This window comes from Herpailurus yagouaroundi, unplaced genomic scaffold (assembly GCF_014898765.1).
Source record: "Herpailurus yagouaroundi ecotype Mexico unplaced genomic scaffold, PumYag 139, whole genome shotgun sequence".
Classification (NCBI taxonomy): domain Eukaryota; kingdom Metazoa; phylum Chordata; class Mammalia; order Carnivora; family Felidae; genus Herpailurus; species Herpailurus yagouaroundi.
In genome coordinates, this window is record NW_024412394.1 from 22256235 (window position 1) to 22278304 (window position 22070).

The 22070-nt window shown below is 38.2% G+C and overlaps 1 protein-coding gene across 25 annotated transcripts in view; it reads right to left on the reverse strand.

Annotated features, from left to right (window-relative positions):
• DST (dystonin) overlaps nucleotides 1–22070 on the reverse strand; it is a 510899-nt gene that overhangs the window by 59166 nt on the left and 429663 nt on the right. For 22 of the 25 annotated variants that reach the window (XM_040473816.1, XM_040473833.1, XM_040473814.1 and 19 more), the window contains 10 exons: nucleotides 21376–21537; nucleotides 19474–19644; nucleotides 16739–16905; nucleotides 14204–14363; nucleotides 13677–14003; nucleotides 13065–13149; nucleotides 11611–11852; nucleotides 10510–10716; nucleotides 751–870; nucleotides 441–548 (listed from right to left, as the gene is read on the reverse strand). In XM_040473816.1, the coding sequence (XP_040329750.1) occupies nucleotides 441–548; nucleotides 751–870; nucleotides 10510–10716; nucleotides 11611–11852; nucleotides 13065–13149; nucleotides 13677–14003; nucleotides 14204–14363; nucleotides 16739–16905; nucleotides 19474–19644; nucleotides 21376–21537 (1749 nt within the window). The remainder of the gene's footprint in view (nucleotides 1–440; nucleotides 549–750; nucleotides 871–10509; nucleotides 10717–11610; nucleotides 11853–13064; nucleotides 13150–13676; nucleotides 14004–14203; nucleotides 14364–16738; nucleotides 16906–19473; nucleotides 19645–21375; nucleotides 21538–22070) is intronic. The other 3 variants (XM_040473819.1, XM_040473830.1, XM_040473823.1) reach the window with 1 other exon arrangement.

A 22070-nucleotide genomic window follows, 5' to 3' on the forward strand; every position in this document is an offset into this window, starting at 1 on the left:
GCTTTCTTAATTATTCAGCTCATTTTTTTCCCATACAGATTACCAAAATTTTATACAGAATGGATTTCAGCATTAAAGAGAACCATATATTTTGAAGCATACAGACAACAGGTGACATATAGAGTGATAATTTATACCAATAATAATGGCAATAATACAGCTAACATTAACTGAATGTTTAACGTGTGCCAGTTATTCAAGGATGCAAATTTTAATAGCTTTAGTGTCTATTAAAAAAAGTGTCCCGAGGGTGATTCCCTTAAGGAATATTCCTTTTACTTTTACTCTGTAAGTTTGAAAAAATGCCTTATTTAAATCTCATGATTCAGATGTCCAAATGGCAGCTGTGGATAAAGAAAATGTGCAGCTCTAGGACTGAGCACTCAATGCATGCCATTTATTTGAGGGTCTCAGCAACAGCCACACAGACAAGATTATACCTTCATTGATTGCTTTTCCTCTTCACTGCATGTGGTCATGATTTTATGTCCAGATTTCACAAGCTCATCAATAATATCCTTGTGTCTCAAAATCTCCATGGTGAATTTCTGTGATTTACCAGAATAAAGATAAAGAGAGAGAGAGAGAGAGAGAGAGGCTGTGTGACTAAAATGAAAACAATCAGGCAAAGTAGTTAAAAATACCAAGTTACACTAGAAGGGTTTTGTAAAGTAAATCATGCAATCCCACGTTCTAGATTGGAGCACGTTAACAAGCAATTTTGATATAACTGGAAATGTACTTCTTCACCTTTTGAAGCTGCAGCTGAGCAGAGGTCTGGTCTTGCTCAAGCCTGATGTCACCCAGAGACATCAATTTCTTTTCGGTTTCAGTAATCCAGGATAATTCAGCATCAGCTGCTTGGTCAAACTAAACAGAAGATGAATAATTAGGTCAGTAAGTTCCTGTAACTGGTGCCAGAAAAATACCTACCTAAGATTTTTTAAAATATCCTAATTACACAAGTGGAAAATTTGAGCTTATCTCTTTATGGCATCCTGAAATAATTCATGGTAATCACTCAAGTTATAAAGGAGAAGTTCCCACAGAATAATTAAACACACGCTCTTAAAACACATTGAATCTGTAACATGGCATTAATTATTCTGGGACAGCTAAGTCTGTTACCTTCTTTTTGGTTGTTATAAGAATTTCCTCCGAAAGAGTACTCTCCAAATTAAACAGCTAAGAAAGTGGGTATCATCTTTCAATCGCTGCATTCATCACTTTAATCCATATGATATGCAGACAGCACTCCGCTACTGACATAGAAGATTCCTAGCAAAACTCATGAAATATTCCCATTTATTTACCATACTATGTGTGTATAAATGTATGTGCAAAGTATGATTGTGTATGTAGAGTATACCTGCAAATGTCTCATGTAAAATTTTTTATATCTCATTTAATAATTCACTTCCAAGAGCGTTCTTAAATATTTTATGAGGTTTTATTTTCCTGATCTTAACAATAATTCATGGTAGAAATTCATAAAGTACAGAAAAATATACAGAAGAAAATTAAAACCTGGAGTTAATACTGTTGGTATTTTAGTGAATTTTATTCCAGAAGTTGAAAAAGATTTATAAAAGTCTGGGATAATACTGTATAAACAGTTTCATATCCTGCTCTTTCATTTATTATGAACATTTCCTATGTCATATTCTTTGAAATGTGAATTTTAAATAACACCATTGTATTCTAGCATACGTGGATATTTTCATTTAGGCACACTGCATTTTTTGCTATTATATAAACAGACCTGTAATAAATATAAATCTCTGCTGGCATCTTCAATTAGTTCTTCAGGGTAGATTCCTAGAAGTTAACTACCAAGTCAAAGAGCACGAACTTCTTCATTACCTTGCATGAGACAGAACCTGATGCCTTCTAGGACCAAACAGGTATCATAAATGAGCAAAGTGCTCCCACAAGCACCAATGGTAAATGGTAACTAACATTGGCCTTAGTTGGAAGATTTAATGGGAAACAGACATTGCGAGCACTCAGTTACAGTACTGCCAGAACTTTTAATTTTTCAAGAGAATCTGGAAATCTAGATGAGAGCAGGGGATATATAAGTGACGAGAGAGAGGAGTAGAGATAAGATACTAGGTTAGAAAATAATTCATACTTCTAAAACACTCTGCGACACAATGCAGACTCACGGGAAGACAGAGATGTGCTTTCCCTGTTCCTCGTAAGCACACCTACAAATCCCCGGGCGTTACATACACGCCCACGTTACATACGAAACACACATAAGACTGTGAAAGGAGACAAAAGACAGCACAACTGCTGTGGACCTTGGCGCCCGGGGAACAACACAGTGGTGACTTCTCTGGGTTTTCTTCTTGCCTCACACGTCCTAGACTGGACACTGGAGAAAATGGAACCTGGAAACACCAAGAGGCACAGACAAAACCCCAAGAGAAGTCTGCCCCCTCAGCCAGATGACCAGGAAAGGGGCATCCTAGCAAGACACAGAACTTTTAAACAATAACCACTCTGTCTAGACTCCACAGGAAACAAGGCTGTGGTCTCACCCACACTCATGCCAAGGAAGGCCTACATTTTCGCGCTCATGAGCCTACATATCAAGGTGCTGGCACTGTTGCCAGGGTGATGTCAGAGAAGGCCAAATAGGGAGATGCAACTTTTGGTGCCACTGGCCAGTAACAAAGCTCCTGCCCACAGTATCAGTGGAGATCATGTGGGGAGCCCCCACAAGCAGTCATGAATTGCCCCTCCCTATCTCCTCCGGGTGGTTCAGAGAAGGCCTGGTGGAGAGTCAGGATTTTCACCACGGCTCTGTGGTTAACGTAGCCACCTTCACTGAGCTGCTGGAAAAGACTGCTCTGACAGCTGGCGGTCTAATCCCCACTCCCGGCCGGCAGAGATGAGGAGCACCCCTGTCAGGTGTCACGAGAGGCTGAGTGGGGAACGTAGACCTCTGCTTGCACCTGGCAGTACCCCCAGCTTCTTCTACCAGAGTGGTGCCTGAGGAGGCCAGTCCAAACGGAAAGTTTAATTACGACCCAAAACTCCTAAGTCAGCAGCAAGAACCAAGGCCTCCAACTGAACTAAAGAAAGATCATCAATGGATGCCGATACCTAGATGACAGAAATGTTAGTACAGTCTGACAAAAATTTTCAAGGAACAATGATAAAAATGCTTTAATGAGCAATTTTAAACACCACTGAAATGAATGTGAAAAATCAGAAGGCCTTAGCAACAAAAATCCTCAGCAAAGAAAGAGGATATATAAAGAACCAAATGGAAATTTTAGAACTTAAATATATAATAACAAATAAGGTCAGAGGATGAGATCAATGAAGGGCACAGAGGAAAGAATCAGTGAAGCAAAATACACAACAACAGAAATTACCCAAGCTGAATAATAGAAAACAGACTGGAGGAAAAAAAAAAAAATCAATAGAGCCTCAGGGACCTGTGGAACTATAATACAAGATCTAACATTCCTGTTGTTGGAGTCTCAGAAGGAGAAGAGAAAGAGACTGTAGAAAAAAAAACCCTCATATTTTAAACAATGATAAAATTACAGAAATGCAGAAATAACTTCTGGTTGCCAGGAGTTAAGGAGGGAGCAGAGGTGGGAGGCTATAAAAGGGAGATATGAGGTAGTCCTACGGTGATGAAATATTCTGTATCTGACTGCATCGACATCAACATCCTGCCTGTGATACTGTACTATACTTTTGCAAAACGTCACCACCGGGGAAAATGGGTAAAGGGTACAATGTGACTGTCTCTATCTTATTTCTTACAATTGCATGTGAATCTACAAGTACCTTAATAAAAGTTAATTAAAAACAACAACAACAAAAGGTCTGTGTGGATAACCTCTGTGTGAGCTCCAGTTCACATTTTCCTTTTAGATAATATACTGCCAAACTGCCCTTCAGGTAGGATATACTGATTTATACAGCCACAAGGAAAGTTTTTCTGTACCCTCATCACCATGGGGTACAATTTATTTTTAAATAAATTTTCCAAGCTTATCAGTGGACTTCCCTTAATTATAAGGAAATAATCTGCCAGCAGTAACCTGGCACAGACTTGAATAGCACTGATTAAGAGTAATGTTACACTTTCAATCTCACAAAGAAAGAATAACAAATTATAGAAGTGAAAAATACTTAATAATATTATAAATTATTATAGTTTTTTCCTATATATCATGAACCCACTTGTTTTCACCTTTGCCAAATAATGAATGAGTAAATAAATACTGACGCTATTTGCAGGTCAGTTTCTTTTAGTCAATGGTTCAGATAGAAGAAAAATTTAGTAATCATGTAAATAATGGGTCCCAGCCAGGAATACAATAGAGGTGTAAAAAAAAAAAAAAAAAAACTCAATTGCATAAGGATATGAAGGAGGAGATAGGGCTTAACAGACCTTTCCTTAACCTCTAAACTGCTGCCTGAATAATATCTGATAGAAACCAATACCTACCAAAACAAACAAACAAACAAACACGATGCAAAATCAGGCTGCTTTAAGACTAACATAGTGTCTGAACAGCAGATTGGAACACATTTGCCACATTGGGCTGTCCTTCAAGTGTCACACATTTAAGAGGACCAATGATATGCTGAACTTGTTCCAGACAGAAATTCAGAGTTTTAGTCCACAGACTTGGGTGAGCTCCTTTATAAGGGCAGTACTTCTAAAATGACTGTGTGTACATTTATACATTCAAACAGAATTACTCATTTTTCCTGTATTTCCCATAACTTTATACATTATTTTTTTAGCGAAGCCACATTTTTCATAAAACTTATTGAAAGGCTCCTGGTTTGCAGACAGTAGTGTTAATAAATGTTTTTTTTTTCATTGATTCGTTACTTTTTCTGCTACTGGGACAAACCAGAACAATGTGGCTTCCAGAAAAGAATCCATATGAAAGACCATATGAAAAATTGTATCTTAATCTGGTTCAGTAATTTTTATGATGTTAGTTTCAAACGAACTACTCATTAGCAATTATTCACCAATGTGAAAAAGAAAAGAAAAGAAAACATTTCGAGGCACCTGGCTAGCTACCTCAGTCAGTGGACCGTGTGCCTCTTGATCTCGGGGTTTCGAGTTTGAGCCCCATGTTGGGGGTAGAGATTACTTAAAAGTAAAATTTAAAAAAAAGAAAAGGAAAGGAAAAAATTTCAACTAATTCAGGAGCTTCAATGTAGAAAAAAGAAATCCTCATGAAAAACAAGTAGAAGAACCTTCATAGTTAGATTATTCACTTTCAAGATATATACAATGAAACTTCAAGGTAAAACTTTATTATGTGATTCCCTTAACGAATGTGAAACTGGGCAGAACAGTCCAGGCCTTTGTACCTGAGTGCAAGTGCTGCAAGATATCTGAATAAAATTTAACAGTAATGACTTTTTTCCTCTACTGGTCCCTGAAAAAACAAAGTGACAAACCACCCCGCTTGTTTGTGATCAGGCAATTTTCAGCACTTATATGACAGTCCTAGTAAATAAAGTTAGCCTGTTAGTGTTAATATTAGTTTAAATCTATTTCTCTTTCTCTTAAAAAAAAAAAAAAAGAATCCAGTGAAAAATAGTATGGGGATACCATCTAAGTTGCCAAAATGGAAAGCTGAAACTAAAACACTGTGTCTTCAACCAAGGCAAATATTTGCTCTGCTAAAAGAAAACAAGACTGCAAGCAGAAATTTCCCTCCTGTCTTTTGAGATTTTTTAAATTAAATTAGCAAATATTTATTGTTTAGCAACAAATGGAATAGCCCCAGGGTCTTCATTAAGCAATTTACAGGGAAGCAAGGCATTTTATTTACACCTATAAACTTTCGAATGACTATATGTGTACATTTCTAATAGACCATAAAGGCTGCTTATTTTACAATGTGAACAATATGGAGAACCAGTTTATTAGACCAAATTTTAATAAACTTGTTTACTGCTCACTCAAGTAGCAGAAATTGACTTCAAATAAATTGTAGATAATATTACCATCCATAATTGCATTCTAGGAAATATTCTACTAGGTTTTATCAGTGGAATCTAACCACTGACCTACTATAACTCTTATTATAGTAGAACCAGTATTTCAGAAATTTCCAACAAGACTGTGAAAGACATTTAAGATTTTATTTATTTAAAACAATTTTTTTAATGTTTATTTATTTTTGAGAAAGAGAGAGAGACAGAGCACAAGCAGAGGAGGGGCAGAGAGAGAGGAGACACAGAATCCGAAGCAGGTTCCAGGCTCTGAGCTGTCAACACAGAGCTCCATGTGGGGCTTAAATCCATGAACCATGAGATCGTGACCTAAGCCAAAGTCGGGTGCTTAACTGAGCCACCCAGGCACCCCTAAAGATTTTATTTTTTAAGTAATCTCTACACCCAACGTGGGGCTCAAACTCAGAACTCTGAGATTGAGTCGCACACTCCACCAACTGAGCCAGCCAGGGACCCTAATAGTGAAAGACATTTTAATTGGCTATCTCGATTCCTGAAAAACGCTCTAAAACAATAATGGCCAGCATTTTACTGAACACACTAAGTGCTTCACATGCAGTATCTTCTCTAATCCTGACAACAACTGCATCATCTGGGTATTACCATCTACTCCATTTACAGTTGAGAAAACTGAGGTAGAGAAAAGTTACCTGACTTACCAGGGCTTACCCAGCTAGTAACTGTTGGAGCTGAGACTCAAACCAAGGTGGTCTGACCGCAGAGACTGCATTGCTAGTTGCCCTATCTCTGGTGCTCGTATACAGTTCGGGCTTCGTGAACTCAAAATATGCATGCAATTTCACCAAAAATGGCTCATATGCCACAACCGTCAATAAACAGTAGGTTTTAACTTCTTAAACATTTCTCCAGTCTCTGACAAACTACTTTTGCATTTATCTAGAGGGTTTCTTTTAAGTGGAAATAGAGGCTTACGAAAGGCAAAATGATAAGTGAACCTTAACTTCAAGGACATCCTTTTACTCCCTTCCCCCGGCTGAGGATCTTATCACTTTTCCTTGATTAGCATTTCCTTCCATTTTGCTTTGCATTATTCATAACAGAGCCCATATTTTCCCACCCCCAACACCTGGAGGGTCTAAACTAATCTCACTTCCGTGGGGGAGGTTTCCTACTAGTTCTTTAAAAGAAACAAACAGGTGTTATTATTTTTTTTCCAAGGCGGATTCCTAATGACCTGATGAGTTGCTTATTTTAATTGCACCCAAATCACCAACCTACGTGCCTTTAATATAAAAGGGTCATTATGGCCACTCAAGCCAAGCAATTAGAACTGTTGAAGAGTGTCTGGGATTCCCAGACCCCGTGAAATACACACATTTTAGCAACTTCTGACAATTGTGCATATTAATATGAGGCAAAGGACAATGAACTTCTCTGAGGTTAAAACAATCACAATGGTGTGAATTCAGGCTATAAGTCTGCACATCTTTTAAGCGAAAGTGCCTCCCCCTATTTCCACATTGCTCATTTGGTTCAATTTGCAATTAGAGAAAGAAAGCAACAAAAAGAAAGCAACAAAAAGATGCTACTTCGTGCAGGTTTAACAGGCAAAAATATGTACAGTTTCTAACTCAGATGATGGCATGTATTGTGAGGAGAGACCTGTTTCGTTTTGTTTATAAAGCTCACCATCACTGTTTACTAAAGCTGCCTTGTTCTCCTCAGATATTTCCTAAAAGTAATGAATGGGCCTAATTCTTATAAAAAAGCATACTCTCTTCAGAATGTCAATGCTTGCCAATCTGTAGAGTCAGATGCATACAGTCCTCACTCATTTGTCCATAATAGAGGCAGTTTGATGATTTTTCAAACAGCAATAACTACTACTCAAATTTATAAAGGGTTCTGTCATAGGCCTCCATGATTTCAAAATTCAGTGACACATATTCTCAAAACTGTTACTATCATATAGGATAACCATAAAAAATCTAACCACATCAAATCAGAACTTTTCTAAAAACTATGTTTAAACAGGGTGGTTACAAAGTCATGCCAGTTACTAGACATCTGCATGCTCCCTTCCCTGTCCTTTTCAAACTAATTCTTTTCTATGTTTTCTTGGATATCTTTTTTTTTCTTTTTTTTTTTTTAAGTGGGCTCCAACACGGGGCTTAAACTCACGACCCTGAGATCAAGACCCAAGCTGAGATCAAAAGTCAGTTGCTTAATTGACTGAGCCACCCAGGCATTCCTAGACATCTTTCCCATCGATGTTTGGAAGTCAATATACTCTGCAACAGTGACCTGACTCACAAAGTCCCTATGCTTTTCTTGAATTCCAAAAAGCAGGTTATAACATTATACAGGAGGTAGATCTGTATACAAACAGCCTTAATGCCGGGCAAAAGGTGAAACATCTTAATAGAAATTTACTTGGAAACAAAACATTCAGTTATTTAAAATCTAATTTAGCCAGGTTATTAAGAAACAAAGCATCAAATCTATAAATGTAAAAATTACCACTTCGTGTTCAAGACATATGTCCTACCCTGTCAACTTGTGGGTGTGGGTGTGGGTATGTTGAAGGTAGGGACCTGGAAAGGAGTAGCTGTTAATAAAACAAATTGTATGTGACTATAGGTATGTCTAAAAAGATGGGACGGAGGTCAGATCACGTCCATTGTTTTAGATGGAGAAGAGACACAGAATGGTGCTTGGTCTGTTTATACACCTTAAAACAGTACAAAATGTGTGGCTAACATCCGAGTCTCCAGATATTTTTGCACCATCTCTTCTATACTGCAGAGACGAATTATTATTGTGAAAACAGAAAACAAATATTTTAGTGCCAAACTGTACTCTGGTGCTAATTCCAAATATTTATAAATGAGCAAAGTTATGAAATGACTTCAGTCATAAATTAGCTCCTTTATAAACTTGAAAATTATGAGTTTAGAAACATGTGAACAACCAGAAAATATCAGTGGCATTAGCATTAGCTGTATGACTTATTGGTAGTAAGACACTAGGTCTTCCTCTCTCAGAAGGAAGACTGGAAGGATAGAGATCATATTATTTACACACTATTTCTTCCATGAGTTTTTCCTGTATTCTTTCAGAAAATCTTAAAATTTTCTATAATGACTGTGTCTCTCTCTTTCTGCCCCTCCTCCACTCACAGTCTCTCAAAACTAAATAAACATTTAAAAAAATACAAGCTCAACCTGTCATCTTGCCCTTTTTATGCTTTTATTTCACTGAACTAACCACCCACAGTCAACCTCTCAAGAAAAATCGTACTCCAAGAGTACAGAATAGTAGTCTTTCTATTTAGGGAAATCTTCAGTGCCAATTCTGAAATGTGGAATATAAGTTTTGGGGAAAAAATCCAGTGTTTTCATACAGTTGAATAAACTTCACAGATAAATGCATTTATCCTCCTGTAATAATGAGGCATACAGATTGTGCCGAACTTTGAAAACTGAAGTCATGCAAATACATTCCTCAGGCATGAATGCTCTCCCTCACAAAAATTTCTAAGGCAGGCCTTCCGCTATCATTGTATTTCATCAGCTTTTGTGATTCTAGAGCATGGCCCTGAAATGAGGAGTGAGGCATTATGCCACATAAATTATAATATAGAACTATATAAATTACACTTTTACAGCAACCTTAGAAAATTAATTTTGGATGCTCCCACACAATCTGCTTGGTTTGTGGCTCTGGTGTTCAGCATGTATTAGTAAAGGCTTAGTTATGTGCCTTCCAGAGCTCTGCTCTGAAGTACCCTGCAATAGCACACTAATCCTGTCACAGAAGGTCTGCAGTAAGAGTCTGATGACTTAATGTAAATAGTCCGAGATAGTCAATAAAAGTTCATCAAAACACATATTATAAATTTCTATTTCCAGGACCCCACTCATCACCCAGAGTTTTCTGAGGGAGCTGTGGTGAGGGCTGGGTGCCTACAAACCTCTCTGGAACTCTAAACTCTGCATGAGTCACAGACAGGTCAGAAACAACCCTTCCCGCCGCCCCCACCCCCCGCTTCAGTCCAGAAAAAACACATCACCAACACGACTGTTTCCTTTTTAGAAAGAACACAGCCTCTCTTTGCCATTGCTGTATGTAAATGAATAGTCAGTGTGGACTTATGTGATAACTCAAAATATTTACTCACACACAGATTAGACTTAGCCAAGGCATAAAATTAGCATTAGCAATTCACATATATGTAAGCGAAAAGCACTTTGTTTGGAAAGCAGGGCTGATCTTCCCAGTGACCGATTTGGTAAGGGTATAAATCTGGGCTACAATGAGGCAGATGGCTGTTAACAATGTACAGATTAGCCTTGCCCTGCCTCGCACTCAGATGTCGAAGTAACCCAAAATCTTTTCAAATCCCTCCTTTCATTTTTGAAGCATAACAAATGAATGGAAACACTATTAATAGAAATCTTTGTTCAGGTAAAGGCTCTGAGAACCACTGGGGGAAATTTATTGCCTAGACAACAAACCGCTTGTCCCTACCTGCTGTGATCTCAGAATGGCCGCATCGATCTCCTCCACCTTTTGAGTGATGGTGTCGCTCACTAATCGGTAGCGGTCATTGTCCTCGGCCACCATTTTTTCCAGTCCTTCCCTCGCCCTCCAGGGTACCAACTCCAGTAAAGCACTGCTCACTTCGTTAAGGGAGTCCAATAAGGCTTTGCTGTCCTTAGCTTCCTTTTTCAGTTCCTGAAAACAGAATTCAGGAAAGATACAAATCTGTGGGTAATGCTTAAGAGTTAGAACAGGCTTTTCCTTTAACTGTCCTCGGGGCTAACATCCTTTGCAGGTCAATTATGCCAGGCATTGGTCCCTGAGTTTCAGTTAAGTTCTAGAAACCTTTGTTATTTAGAGCTATTTTGTAAAAAGGAAAAGTGTTTCCTGAGGAGTTCCAAAGAACAATTCATTTGTCAACACGACAAAGATTTTATCTTTGAACTTTAATATAAATGTTTAAAATTTGGGAAACAAAACCAAGCAGGTTCACATGTATTATTCTTTGCTTTCTGGTAACCTCTAAGTAATCAGGTACTAGGAAAGTAAAATAAAGAGTAAAGTCCAAGCCAGAACTAAGTGACCCTCAAAATGAGAACGTAGTGGCTTTAAATCATCCCTGTTGAATCATTACAGGCTCAGTGAGCCTGACCTCCCCGGCTCCCTTCCACCCACATCATACTTCAGGGATGATAAAACAGAGGCTATCTCTGAAAAGAAAACAGCATGACAGAATACCACTTCTGCAATATAAGTAGAAAAGCTACCTCATGCTACGCATCTATCTTACATAAATATTGTTGTTCTAAGCAAATTATGTGTATCTCTGAAACAATGACTTTTTTTTTTCTTTCTGTTTTCATCATTCTGTCTCTCGTGTAATAAATTATACTCCCAACCATAAGACTCTGGAAACAAAATATAAATGCAGGGCTTTCATCTCTGGGCTCTTCGAAGTGTTACACAATTGATCTCCTGCCAATTTCTATTGGGTCCCCATCAAGGCATCCTTCAGCATATTAGTAACGACACGAGACTATCACCCTAAACGGTAACAAACAGATCCAAAATGCGTAAATAAAAGCCTACTTTTTGTCTCGCTTGGGCTTGGCTTGCTGCTTCTCCCGTCAGAACCTGAGTTTCGTATGAAAGTAATTCCACCTCCACTTTGTCCAGCCAGGTGCAGAGCTCTTCACGTGTGGAGTGCAGGCGCCTGGCAAGCTGCAGTGCCTGCTCCAAGGTCTTGGCTACATCCGTGCTTAATTTAGTAATGTCTTTGTACCTTGCTTTAATGGCTTCCAATTTATCTTGAATGATTAAAACTTCATCACCTAAAATTTCAAAGGCGTGTTATATCTCGAGAAAGCAAAGAAAAGCTAGAGGGAGGGTTTCTTCAGGTATTACTGTACACTGATGAGATTTTCTCAGGGAGGGGAGGGAGGAGAGACATTTTTCCAAAGATGATCTGACCCAAGAGAAGCCTTTTTCTAGGTTTTAATCCTTCCCGGGATTTCTGGCAAATCTAAACAGCTCTGAAAATGCCAATATAAAACTGGAAAGGGCTACAGTCCCTGCAGTTATGGGAAAGCACCACCTTCACAACTAACTATATGGCGTTTTCAGACTTCAAGCACAGGAGCTAAAAACTGCTTGGGTTCCAACACTGACTTTGCCACTTGTTACCATGCATAAGATCCTGAACCTCTTTGTGCCCTTGGTTTACTCATTATTACACAGGGATGAAAGAATCTACCTCATCAAGTTGTGATAGAAATTCAACAAGTTTATAGTTGCAAAGTGTTTAGACCAGTGTCTGGCATGTGCATATGTATGTGTGCAAATGTGTGCGCATGTGTGTACGTGGTACATGTGTATGGGATGTGAATGTGTATATATTAAAAATAATAAACTTATCTGCACTATTCCAGTAGGTCCTCGCTCTCCTCTACCTCATTTTCAGACACCCAGAGAAATTGCATCCTGGGCTTCAGACTCCTGGTTCAAGGTTCTAGATACTATAGTGAACCTCTCGCAACTCACAATGAATGTTACTGGCCCATACTTCAATACAGATGCTAACTGGACACAGGTACAGTGAAACTTTCCTGTGGCCAAAGGAATTACTAAAACGAATTAGTCTGTATCTGTTTTCTTAGTAAGTGTAAGCATGGAGAAATGAAGTGTGTGTATAGCCAGAGAATCTGTCACTGAACGCAAACTATCTTAAAATTTTAAAAACTGGTCTACAACCTGCGTACTCATGCAGAACAACAGCCTCCCGCAAGTGGAAAATGAATGTAACCCTGCTATGTGCTATGAGTAATACACACAACTTCCATTAGGAACTCAAGTGAGATCATGAGAAAAAAAGTGAGCTCATATCCCAAAACCCCCTTGGATCAGTCTTCAAAGAATTCTGCAGAATGAAGTCTTGGAGTGGCCTCAGAATTATAAAGGATTTTGTTTTTCTCTTATCCCTAAAATATCTAGAAAGCAATGCAAAAATGCTAATTGCATGATGATCTGATTTGAAAGATTCTCACCTGTTGTTTGTTTCAGTAGTTCTAAACCATTTAGTAATGCCTGATCTACATTTTGTTTTCTGAGTAGGATGTCCTCTTGCAGAACCTAAGACACAGGTACGGTTTTTATGTTGGGGGGAAAAAAATCACAGTTAGCTTTGGTTAATCTTAGAGAACTCTGTGTTTCATAGAGATTTAAGTAGACACCTCCCATTTTCAACTATTAATCCCTGTTCCCTTATTTTCGCCTTCTCTTTAAACCACCATGGCCCATGTTCATCTACCCTAATTCACACGCTCTCTCCTTTTCAGAAAAGACTTTGTGAAGATACTGGACTACCTGTTAATTATGAGTCTTCATGTACAACAATAAAATAGCAAAGGAAAGGGGGGAATCTGGCTATTGGATAAATTCAATCTCTTTTTAAAGTGACTCCATTAGAAGTAATCTGTATATACAGGCAAAGTCTTTTTTTGGGTATAGCAATTCCCCTAAATCATAAGAACATAAAATAATCCAGAAATGAGAAAGACTTAGAAAATAATGACAAGTGAAATGAAAAAACAAAAGAAAAGAAAAGAAAAGAAAAGAAAAGAAAAGAAAAGAAAAGAAAAGAAAAGAAATAAAAATACCCGAAGTTCAGACTGCTGCTTCCATAACCCCTCAGGGCTGTAATCCTGGACTGAGAGCTTGCTCAGTTTGTCATGCACTTCATTCAGCCAATTCATCAGCTCAACTTCATCTTCCCCAAAAATCTTAGCATTACATAAGGCCTGCTGGAGGAGCTCAGACCTGCTGTGACTTTTCTCTTGAATCTCAATGTACCACACTTGAGAGGAGTCTAGTTTACTTTGCACCATATCTTTATCCTCCCTGGAGCTCAAAACCTTTAAGGATTGGCCAATGCTAACAGCCTGGTGTAAATGTTTATTGTGATTGATGATGTCATCTTCTAAGGCCTAAAATAAAGTTTAAGAAAAGAGAAACAAAAAGGATGGACAAATAAAAATGAAAACATAAATCAAATGAAAGAATGACATTTGAAATGGGCTTAGTTTACAATTATGCATAACACAACAGTACATAACTCAAATTTATGACATAAAACCACAAAGGAAATGGAAAACTGAATCTTACTAACGTGCAATGGTTATCTTACTTTGTGCTGTGCAATTTGTTCCTCAAGTTTAGACGCTTGGGTTCCTATGGGCTCACAGTTCGCCAGCTTCTTTTCTATGGTTGTAAGCCACTCATTCAATGGTTCTAGGGTTTCATGAAATTGCTGTGCTACCACTGAGATACCTTCCAACTGACGATTCCTATAAATGTGCCAAGATAAAGGTCATTTAGGGATGAAGAATGTGTGAAATAGTCAACAAACTTCTTTACTCAAGCTCCTGCATTCTAAACATTTTTTTGTGGAAAACAACTAAGGTTAAAATTAAGATCTGTCACATTTAAAGCACATGCTAAAATAGCTATCCTATTAAATAAAATTACAGGTGAAGCACAGGCCAATCCCAAGCAGCTAAATCTTATGAAACTCTTAAGAAATCTGGTTACAATAATAGCTATGTAATAATAATAATAGTAATGTCATAATAACAATAGCAGCAATAATGACATTGAGGACAATAAAAAAAAACAAACTTATTGAACACATAAGCTGTGCCAAGCCTCTGTTTTAAGTGTGTTATATATTAATTAACTTCAATCAGAGCACCAGTTACTGTGACTTCCTTAATCAACTGGTCAAAATTGGATTCAAATTTTGAAGACCATCTGTAGCTCCCCCCATAGTGGAATGAATAGTGACTCCTTCTAAAGTAGTGTGTCGGGGCTATTCCCTCCCAACCCCTGCCAAAAAAAAAAGTACAGTGTCAGGTATATTTCCCAAAAGCAACACTTAATATTTTATGGATTAAAATATCACGAAAAAGACTTTTACTTATTTGAATACACTTTTATATAGTTTGAAATGCTCTTAAAAAACACATTAGCTCTTCAGTTAAAATGGTACCATGTAACTGAAAACCTACCTTCCGCCACCCTCAGTTTTTACCTAGGGCAAGAGATTGTGCCCATCTCTATACAGACTACCTGACTCAGTACCAGATCCTGGGACCAAGAGTGGTTGTCATAACTTTTTATCATGCATAATTCTTAGGGAATTGCATGATTTAAGAAATTTGCTTTCCATGGAGACCAAGAGAATTCTGGAAAATTGGCACATGCTACTGAATATAATTTCTGTGTATATCATAAACTACACATTTATATATCTCTTAAAACTTTCAGATGAAACATATTTGATCTTTAAAAAAATGAATATAGTTATTTTTGACTTCTAAATTATTACTAAAATTCTTTTTTTCCTTTTTTAAAAATTTTATTTTAGAGACAGAGAACACACACATGTAAGCATGTAAGAGGGAGAGAGAGAGAGACAGAGAGAGAGAGAGAGAGACAGAGAGAGAGAGAGAGAGAGAGATCGATCGATCTCCAGCAGGCTCCATGCTCAGCACAGAGCCCCATGCAGGGCTCAATCCCATGACCCTGGGATCATGACCTGAGCCGAAATCAAGAATTGGACACTCAACCAACTCAGCTACCCAGATCCTCCACATTCTTTTTTTCTAAATTCAAATATCCAATCATCTAGAATCAGTGAAAATAAACTATTTTGTGACCATATTTAGTTTACTGTGATTTAAATTGTGAGTGACTTTATTAATCAGCATATAAATCATAATATGACCACTATCCTTCTATTTAATACCACTGTGAGGAAGGTTTAGGAAAAGAAAGCCATTGTGGTAGTAAAGCAGGGATCTAGACATTAATTCATTTCATTAATTCATTTATTTTTAAAAAGTACTGAGAGTATCTCTCATGGCAGTCAGGGTACAATGTCCTGGTAATTCCACAAATGGAATAATCTCCCGAAATGAGACTAAAGGACATGAAACTTTTAACCTCCTTAGGAGCATCTCATTCTACGGTCATACAACTATAAACTATAGTTAATTCTACTCCAGTATTCAAGATTAGACAAATCCTCTTCTCTTCAGCATTGTAGTTCCAAAGAAGGTAGCAATTTATGGAGATAGTCATTCTGTTCAGTGGTTCGTCTAGTTTCAACCCACCCAGTCTATGTGGCTGTGGTTACACTCCAGTGTAGCTACTACTCAACATAGGTCAATGTGATCCCAACATGGAGAATGAAAACAAAAATGTAATCAAGAAACATGTTGAGTGCAAAAGCCCATTACATGCTTCCATAGCACTCTATATTTTTGCTCTGAAATATCACATTTGTCATTAGTTTTCAATGGCTATAAAACACTGACTGTACCCTGAGGACAGAAATGATCTGTCCAGCTCACCTCTAAAGCCCAAGGCCTAGCTCTATGCCTGATGCACAGTGGGCAGGCAGTAACTGCGTTATTAATAAATAAATGAATTACTCCTGAAGGAATTATTTTTATAAAACCAAGTGTTGAGATGTATCTGGTGACTACAAGACCTTACCAAGGGAGGAGGGAGGAGAGCGGCACCACAGCCCTTGCTACCTGTTCACATACATGATAAACATAGGGAAATGACAGTTTGAAGAAAAGCAGTATCAAAATGCAAAACATCAGTAATTAAAGACTTTGCTACTTCTTCAAAAGACCGGAAGTATGTAAGTTACCGTGTTTCAGCTTTATTAAGCAATGCCTCCCATCTACTGTCCAAGAGACTCAGCTGCTTCAGAATCTTTGCTTTGTCTGCAGGTTCTGCTGTTGCAGCAATTTTTTCTCCTTCACGTTTGATTACCTCCACAGTCGATTTGCGGTCATCCAGCAATCTTTGGAGAAGCTTGACATAGAACATTAAATACCAGAAGCAAAAGGGGAGGCGGGAGGGACAAAGAAATAATTGTGTTATCGGAATGGAAAACACAGTCTAAGTACTTTTGATATGTGACAAAATACATATTCTGTATAGATTCACATAAAAAGAAGCAGGATTTTAAAAATGGCTCATTTTGTTTAGTGATTCATTACTATTGTGTCAGACATTGTGACGGGGGCTTTTCATAGCAGATAAAACTAATATTGATAAGCCCGCTAAGCCATTCACTATTAATTTTTAATATAAAATAATAGGGTAGAAGGTGCTGCTTCAGTATAAGTCCACTGCACAGAAAGCACAAAATTCCCATTACTGTAAAGAAATCGGAATACCTTAAACATTCAACAATCATGTCCTTTTGAGACAAGCTTAAGATATTATAAATCATTACTGTTTTCAAAACCTCTCCCCATGTTAAATCATTATAGAGAGGGAAGTTGAGACTCAGACCAACTTCACAAGCCAGTGATGCTAAATCTAGAAACTCTGGTCTCCCTTTACTAGGTGGGACTAGCTCCTACAATCCTTCATTAGGATAGAAACTAAAAAAGAGACTTCAAGTATCATGTCCAAAATGAACGGGGAATGGAACAAGTCAGAAATCCCCCAAAGCTGGCTAAATAAGACTAGTATTTCAGGATTTAGAGGCAGAAAAAAAAATGCAATTTAATTCTAAGAAGCATTTCAAAAAACTCAGAATGGAATGTTTGAAAGAAGTGGCCAGAACCCAGGATTACTTTGCTCTCATCTAATCAAAACAATTATTTCATGAGCAAGTGCTATGCATAGGCACTGGTCAAGAGCAGTGAGGAAGTCACAGGTACGTAAAACGCTAAATACTTCACTGATTCCTTATTCTGACCTTGATGGATAATTAAGGATTAAAGAAATGTACAGTTACCTAGAGGTAACAAGCTAAGACAGCACCCTCTCCCTTTCACTTTGAGACCGCCAAATCAGGTGGTAAGAGGAACCAACATGTTTAAAAAGAAGAGGAAGAAACGCAAACTCTCTTGACACAGGTTAGAGTCATTAGAAAATCAACGAACCACAGGTGATTGAGGCAGTAGAGAGAACTCATTAAGTGGATTACTTCGGATAAACTTTAATAGCAAAGCCTCTAGCAATTAAAAAAGCAAAATCCACATATAGGTCTTGTTGGTTAAACATAGTTCATTAACTTTGGGAGAATAACAAAGGTTTAAATTAAATAGTGAATGGTAGCAATTATATTGCCATATATAATATTATACATCCTTATTACTTTATTACATTCTTATTCTTTATTACTTTATTACATATTATGAATTACATACTATTTAAGAATCATTTTTTACGTTTATGTTTCTTTAATCCTTATCTCCAAACTTATTTCTAATAGGTTAATTCCCAACATACTAGAGTCCTCAAAGAATTTTTAGAAATAGTACTGAATGTCAAAACTAAATTAAGCCTCTTAATCCATTCCTTTCTTTTTAAGATTCCACACGGGAAAAACCTTACCAATGTGCTGTGTGCTAGGCCCCTCCCATGTGCCATTTCAAGTCATGGCTGACAAATTAGTACTGAAAATGTCACTAAATACGTCCTAACTGACCATCACCATCTGGAGCACAAAATGGTTTTTTTGGTAAGTTATGATCCCTTCAGCAAGTGTGTCTTTCTTTCCAACTTGGTCCTGTATTAGTAGTGTCAAAAGACACAACACATTCTTTAGCATATATGAATCAAATATTTGCTTCTTTCGTACAGGCTGAGCCACAAGAAACGGCCTGTATTTAATCTATAAAAAAAAAAAGGAGTGAGAAATACAGGGTGCTAGTTATGGAATGAATAAGTCACAGGGATAAAAGGCCAGCATGGGGAATATAGTCAATAGAACTGTAAAAGCATTGTATGGTGATACACGGTACCTCCACTTTTGGGGAACATAGCGTAACATATAAACTCGGTGAATCACACTGTATTCTACACTTGAAACTAATGTTACATTGTGTGTCAACTATACTTTTTTTAAAAAAAGGCAATTTCATACAGATCAATCTGCTATGTAAGGGAATGACGACATTTCCGCCCAAGTTACCTTTTCAGTGAGTGAAATCTTCCTTGACGACTCTACTGGAAACTGCATACATACCCACCCCAAGACTCCACTCCAGCACTTCCTGTCCATCCTTGCTCTGTCACTTCCTACTTATCTCCCACCCCTGCTTTATTTATCACTTGCTAACTTACCACCATGTACTTACTTTGTTTACAGTCTCTCCCTCTTCCTCCCTGTCCACTAAACCTTAAACTCAGTGAGGAACTTGCATCTTTTCTGTTCAGGGATCACTGCCAGCAGCTGAAACAAAGTCTGAAACCTGGCAGATGTTGAGTATATATTTGTTGAATGACTAAAAAATAATACCTAGAGCATCAACAACCAGTCAACTAGAATATCCTATCACTACAGAGAGTCACAAGGTAAATCTTTTACTCTCATGGTTATGATGGGACATGAAACACAATACAGAAGTATCACGAACTTACTTTTTGCTCTTGTATCTGGGCCTTCACCACTTTGAACTCAGCTGATGGGGGCTTCTGGTTGGCCACAAGCTCCTCAGTGTCTGCCATCCAGCTGAGCAGGGACTCCAGGGCGTCCTGGAAGCGCCCACAGTGCAGCAGTGCCTCCTGCAGCTGGGCTGCCCGCTGAGCTACCTGCAGAGTTTCCGTTGCGACGGCTTATTTACTGGTTTCACAGAAAATGCAGTTTGCCCACCAGCCACCACTGTTCATGCTCATCTGCCCATCTGGTCACAAATTTTCTTTTCCAGGGCATCTGGGTGGCTTGGTTGGTTAAGCCTCTGACTCTTGGTCTCAACTCAGGTCATAATCTCACGGTTTGTGGGTTCGAGCCCCACAGTGGGCTCTGTGCTGAAAGCATGGAGCCTGCTTGGGGTTCGGCCTCCCTCTCTCACTGCCTCTCCCCCTCCGTCTCTCAAAAGAATACATAAACAAACATTAAAAAATGCTTTTTCTTCTCCTTTTCACTTAAAATCTGCCCAAAGCACTGACAGTGGCCAGGACTGTGGTGGAAAGGAGTCAAAATTTAGCAAGTAAGCCAGGAAGAAAAGGTTACCATCCCAAACGGTAATGTAAAAGATGAAATCTTTGAGACTTTGGAAATACCCAGTACATTTATGATTAGCAATGAATAATTCAAATATTTTAAGATTACCGAAAGAAACAATGTCTTAGTCATTTTTATTATTATCCTTTGACTTCATATTTTATTTCCTACTGATGAATATTTTAAAAGGCTACATTAAAAAAACTTATAGTAGAGAGAAACAGGTTTTTATTTTGCTAGGAAAATTGCCTGTGAAGTATCCAATTAAATTCTGCTAGCTCTAAGTCCTACAGGCTTTTTGGACAAACCGGACCCTTTGTATTCTAGTAAATGGAGTCTCTGTGTCCTACACAGAGATATCCTATTGCCCTTCTCACAGATCTTTTCCTTCAGGACTGAAAAAGTAGTTGGCAAGATGTTTTAAGCACTATTGAATATATTTGCACCTGACACTACATTCCAATTGTGTTTGAAGAGCACTACAGTACGAATCAGACTTTAAAGAATGATAAACGTAGTTCTGAGATCTGGCCACAATTGCCTAAGATCTCAAAGCACAGAAAACTACAAGAACAAAAACCACCACCCCCAGATAAGCACAGTCGTCCCCTAACAATGTCCTGATAATTTACGTCATGCAAAGGGCTGCCATTGTGTTTCAGCATGATCTCCTTAAGACACCAGAGCATTGTCTTCCAGTGTTTTCCTTCGTGGGCATTTAGAAAAAAGTGGGATCTACATCTCATAAATGAAATGCCATTTAGAGTTAATTGTCTATAGTGAGGGTGGTAAACCCTTAGACCAGGACTGAAAGAGAGACACGGTGGCTTTCACTTGCACAGCGTGACCTATTATACAATGTAAAATTAGTTGCTGACATTTGAAAATTAGGCTTCACAGAAAAAGTGAGATTTTCAGGTTCCCTTGAAAATAAGCAGACTATCTGGCAACAGTGAACCTAGATTCCTACATGGAATGATTTGCTGGAGCTAAGTACCGGCTGTACCTTTGAAGGTGTATGTGCTCGCTCAACACAAGGTCATGAATCACGGGCCGCCTGCCATCACCCTGGCACTACTGGGCCTCTATGAAAATCAAGTTAACGGCAGGGAGAGGTCCTATTTCACCCAGCTTACTTGTTTCATTTATGCTGCCCACTGAAGCCCTGTGGGCATCCGAGTTTGGGCTGCCGAGTTGACAGCAACATAAAAAGGTAGGCATGTTTAGGGAAGTTTAGCTACTATAAATATGACGAGTCACAACAAATGCTAGAGAATAATAATCAACAGAAATGACAATGAAGGGAATGGAAAAATTACCTTCTTATTGAGAGTCTTCCACCGTGCGTTGACATCATCCAGGTCATGCTCCAAACCCTGGGTGCTGGTGCTTTTAGCAGCACTCTGAATAAGGCCCTGACCTAACCAGTTCACATCTTGCTGTTGAACCTGCAAAGGTTCAATCTCTTCTTTTTGGAATACCTGCAGTTGGAAGAGCAATCATTTATATAAATTACCTTATCTAACAACCACCAAATACAAACATTTGTTCAACAATCGAGTATCGGTTATCAGAGTTAAAAAGAATTTTTGTTGGCTATTCATATGTGACAGCTACCTCATGAATAACAGTAAGAAACTAAACTTAATATAAATTCATATTATCAAAACAACTCAGGAATTTTAAAGAATGATATTCTAAGTACCTTTAATCAGATTACCTATAAAACCAAGAAAAGAGTTTGTGTCCTCTCTCTACTGCTTCATTAGCATAAACCAGATATTTTCTGTCATTCCAATATAACTCTAGTAAAAACAGGATGGAAAATGCAAAGGGGCAAAATGGTAAGATGGGCCCAAGATCAGTCTTCCTGGGCATGGACCCTTACAAGCTCCTCTAAGGATAACTGCTGCTAGCTGACAACTGAAGTTTGAGACTCAAACTGGGAAAGAAGATAACTGACAAGACGATGAGATGAGCCGAGAGGTCAATCTATAGCTTGCCAGAGGAGCCC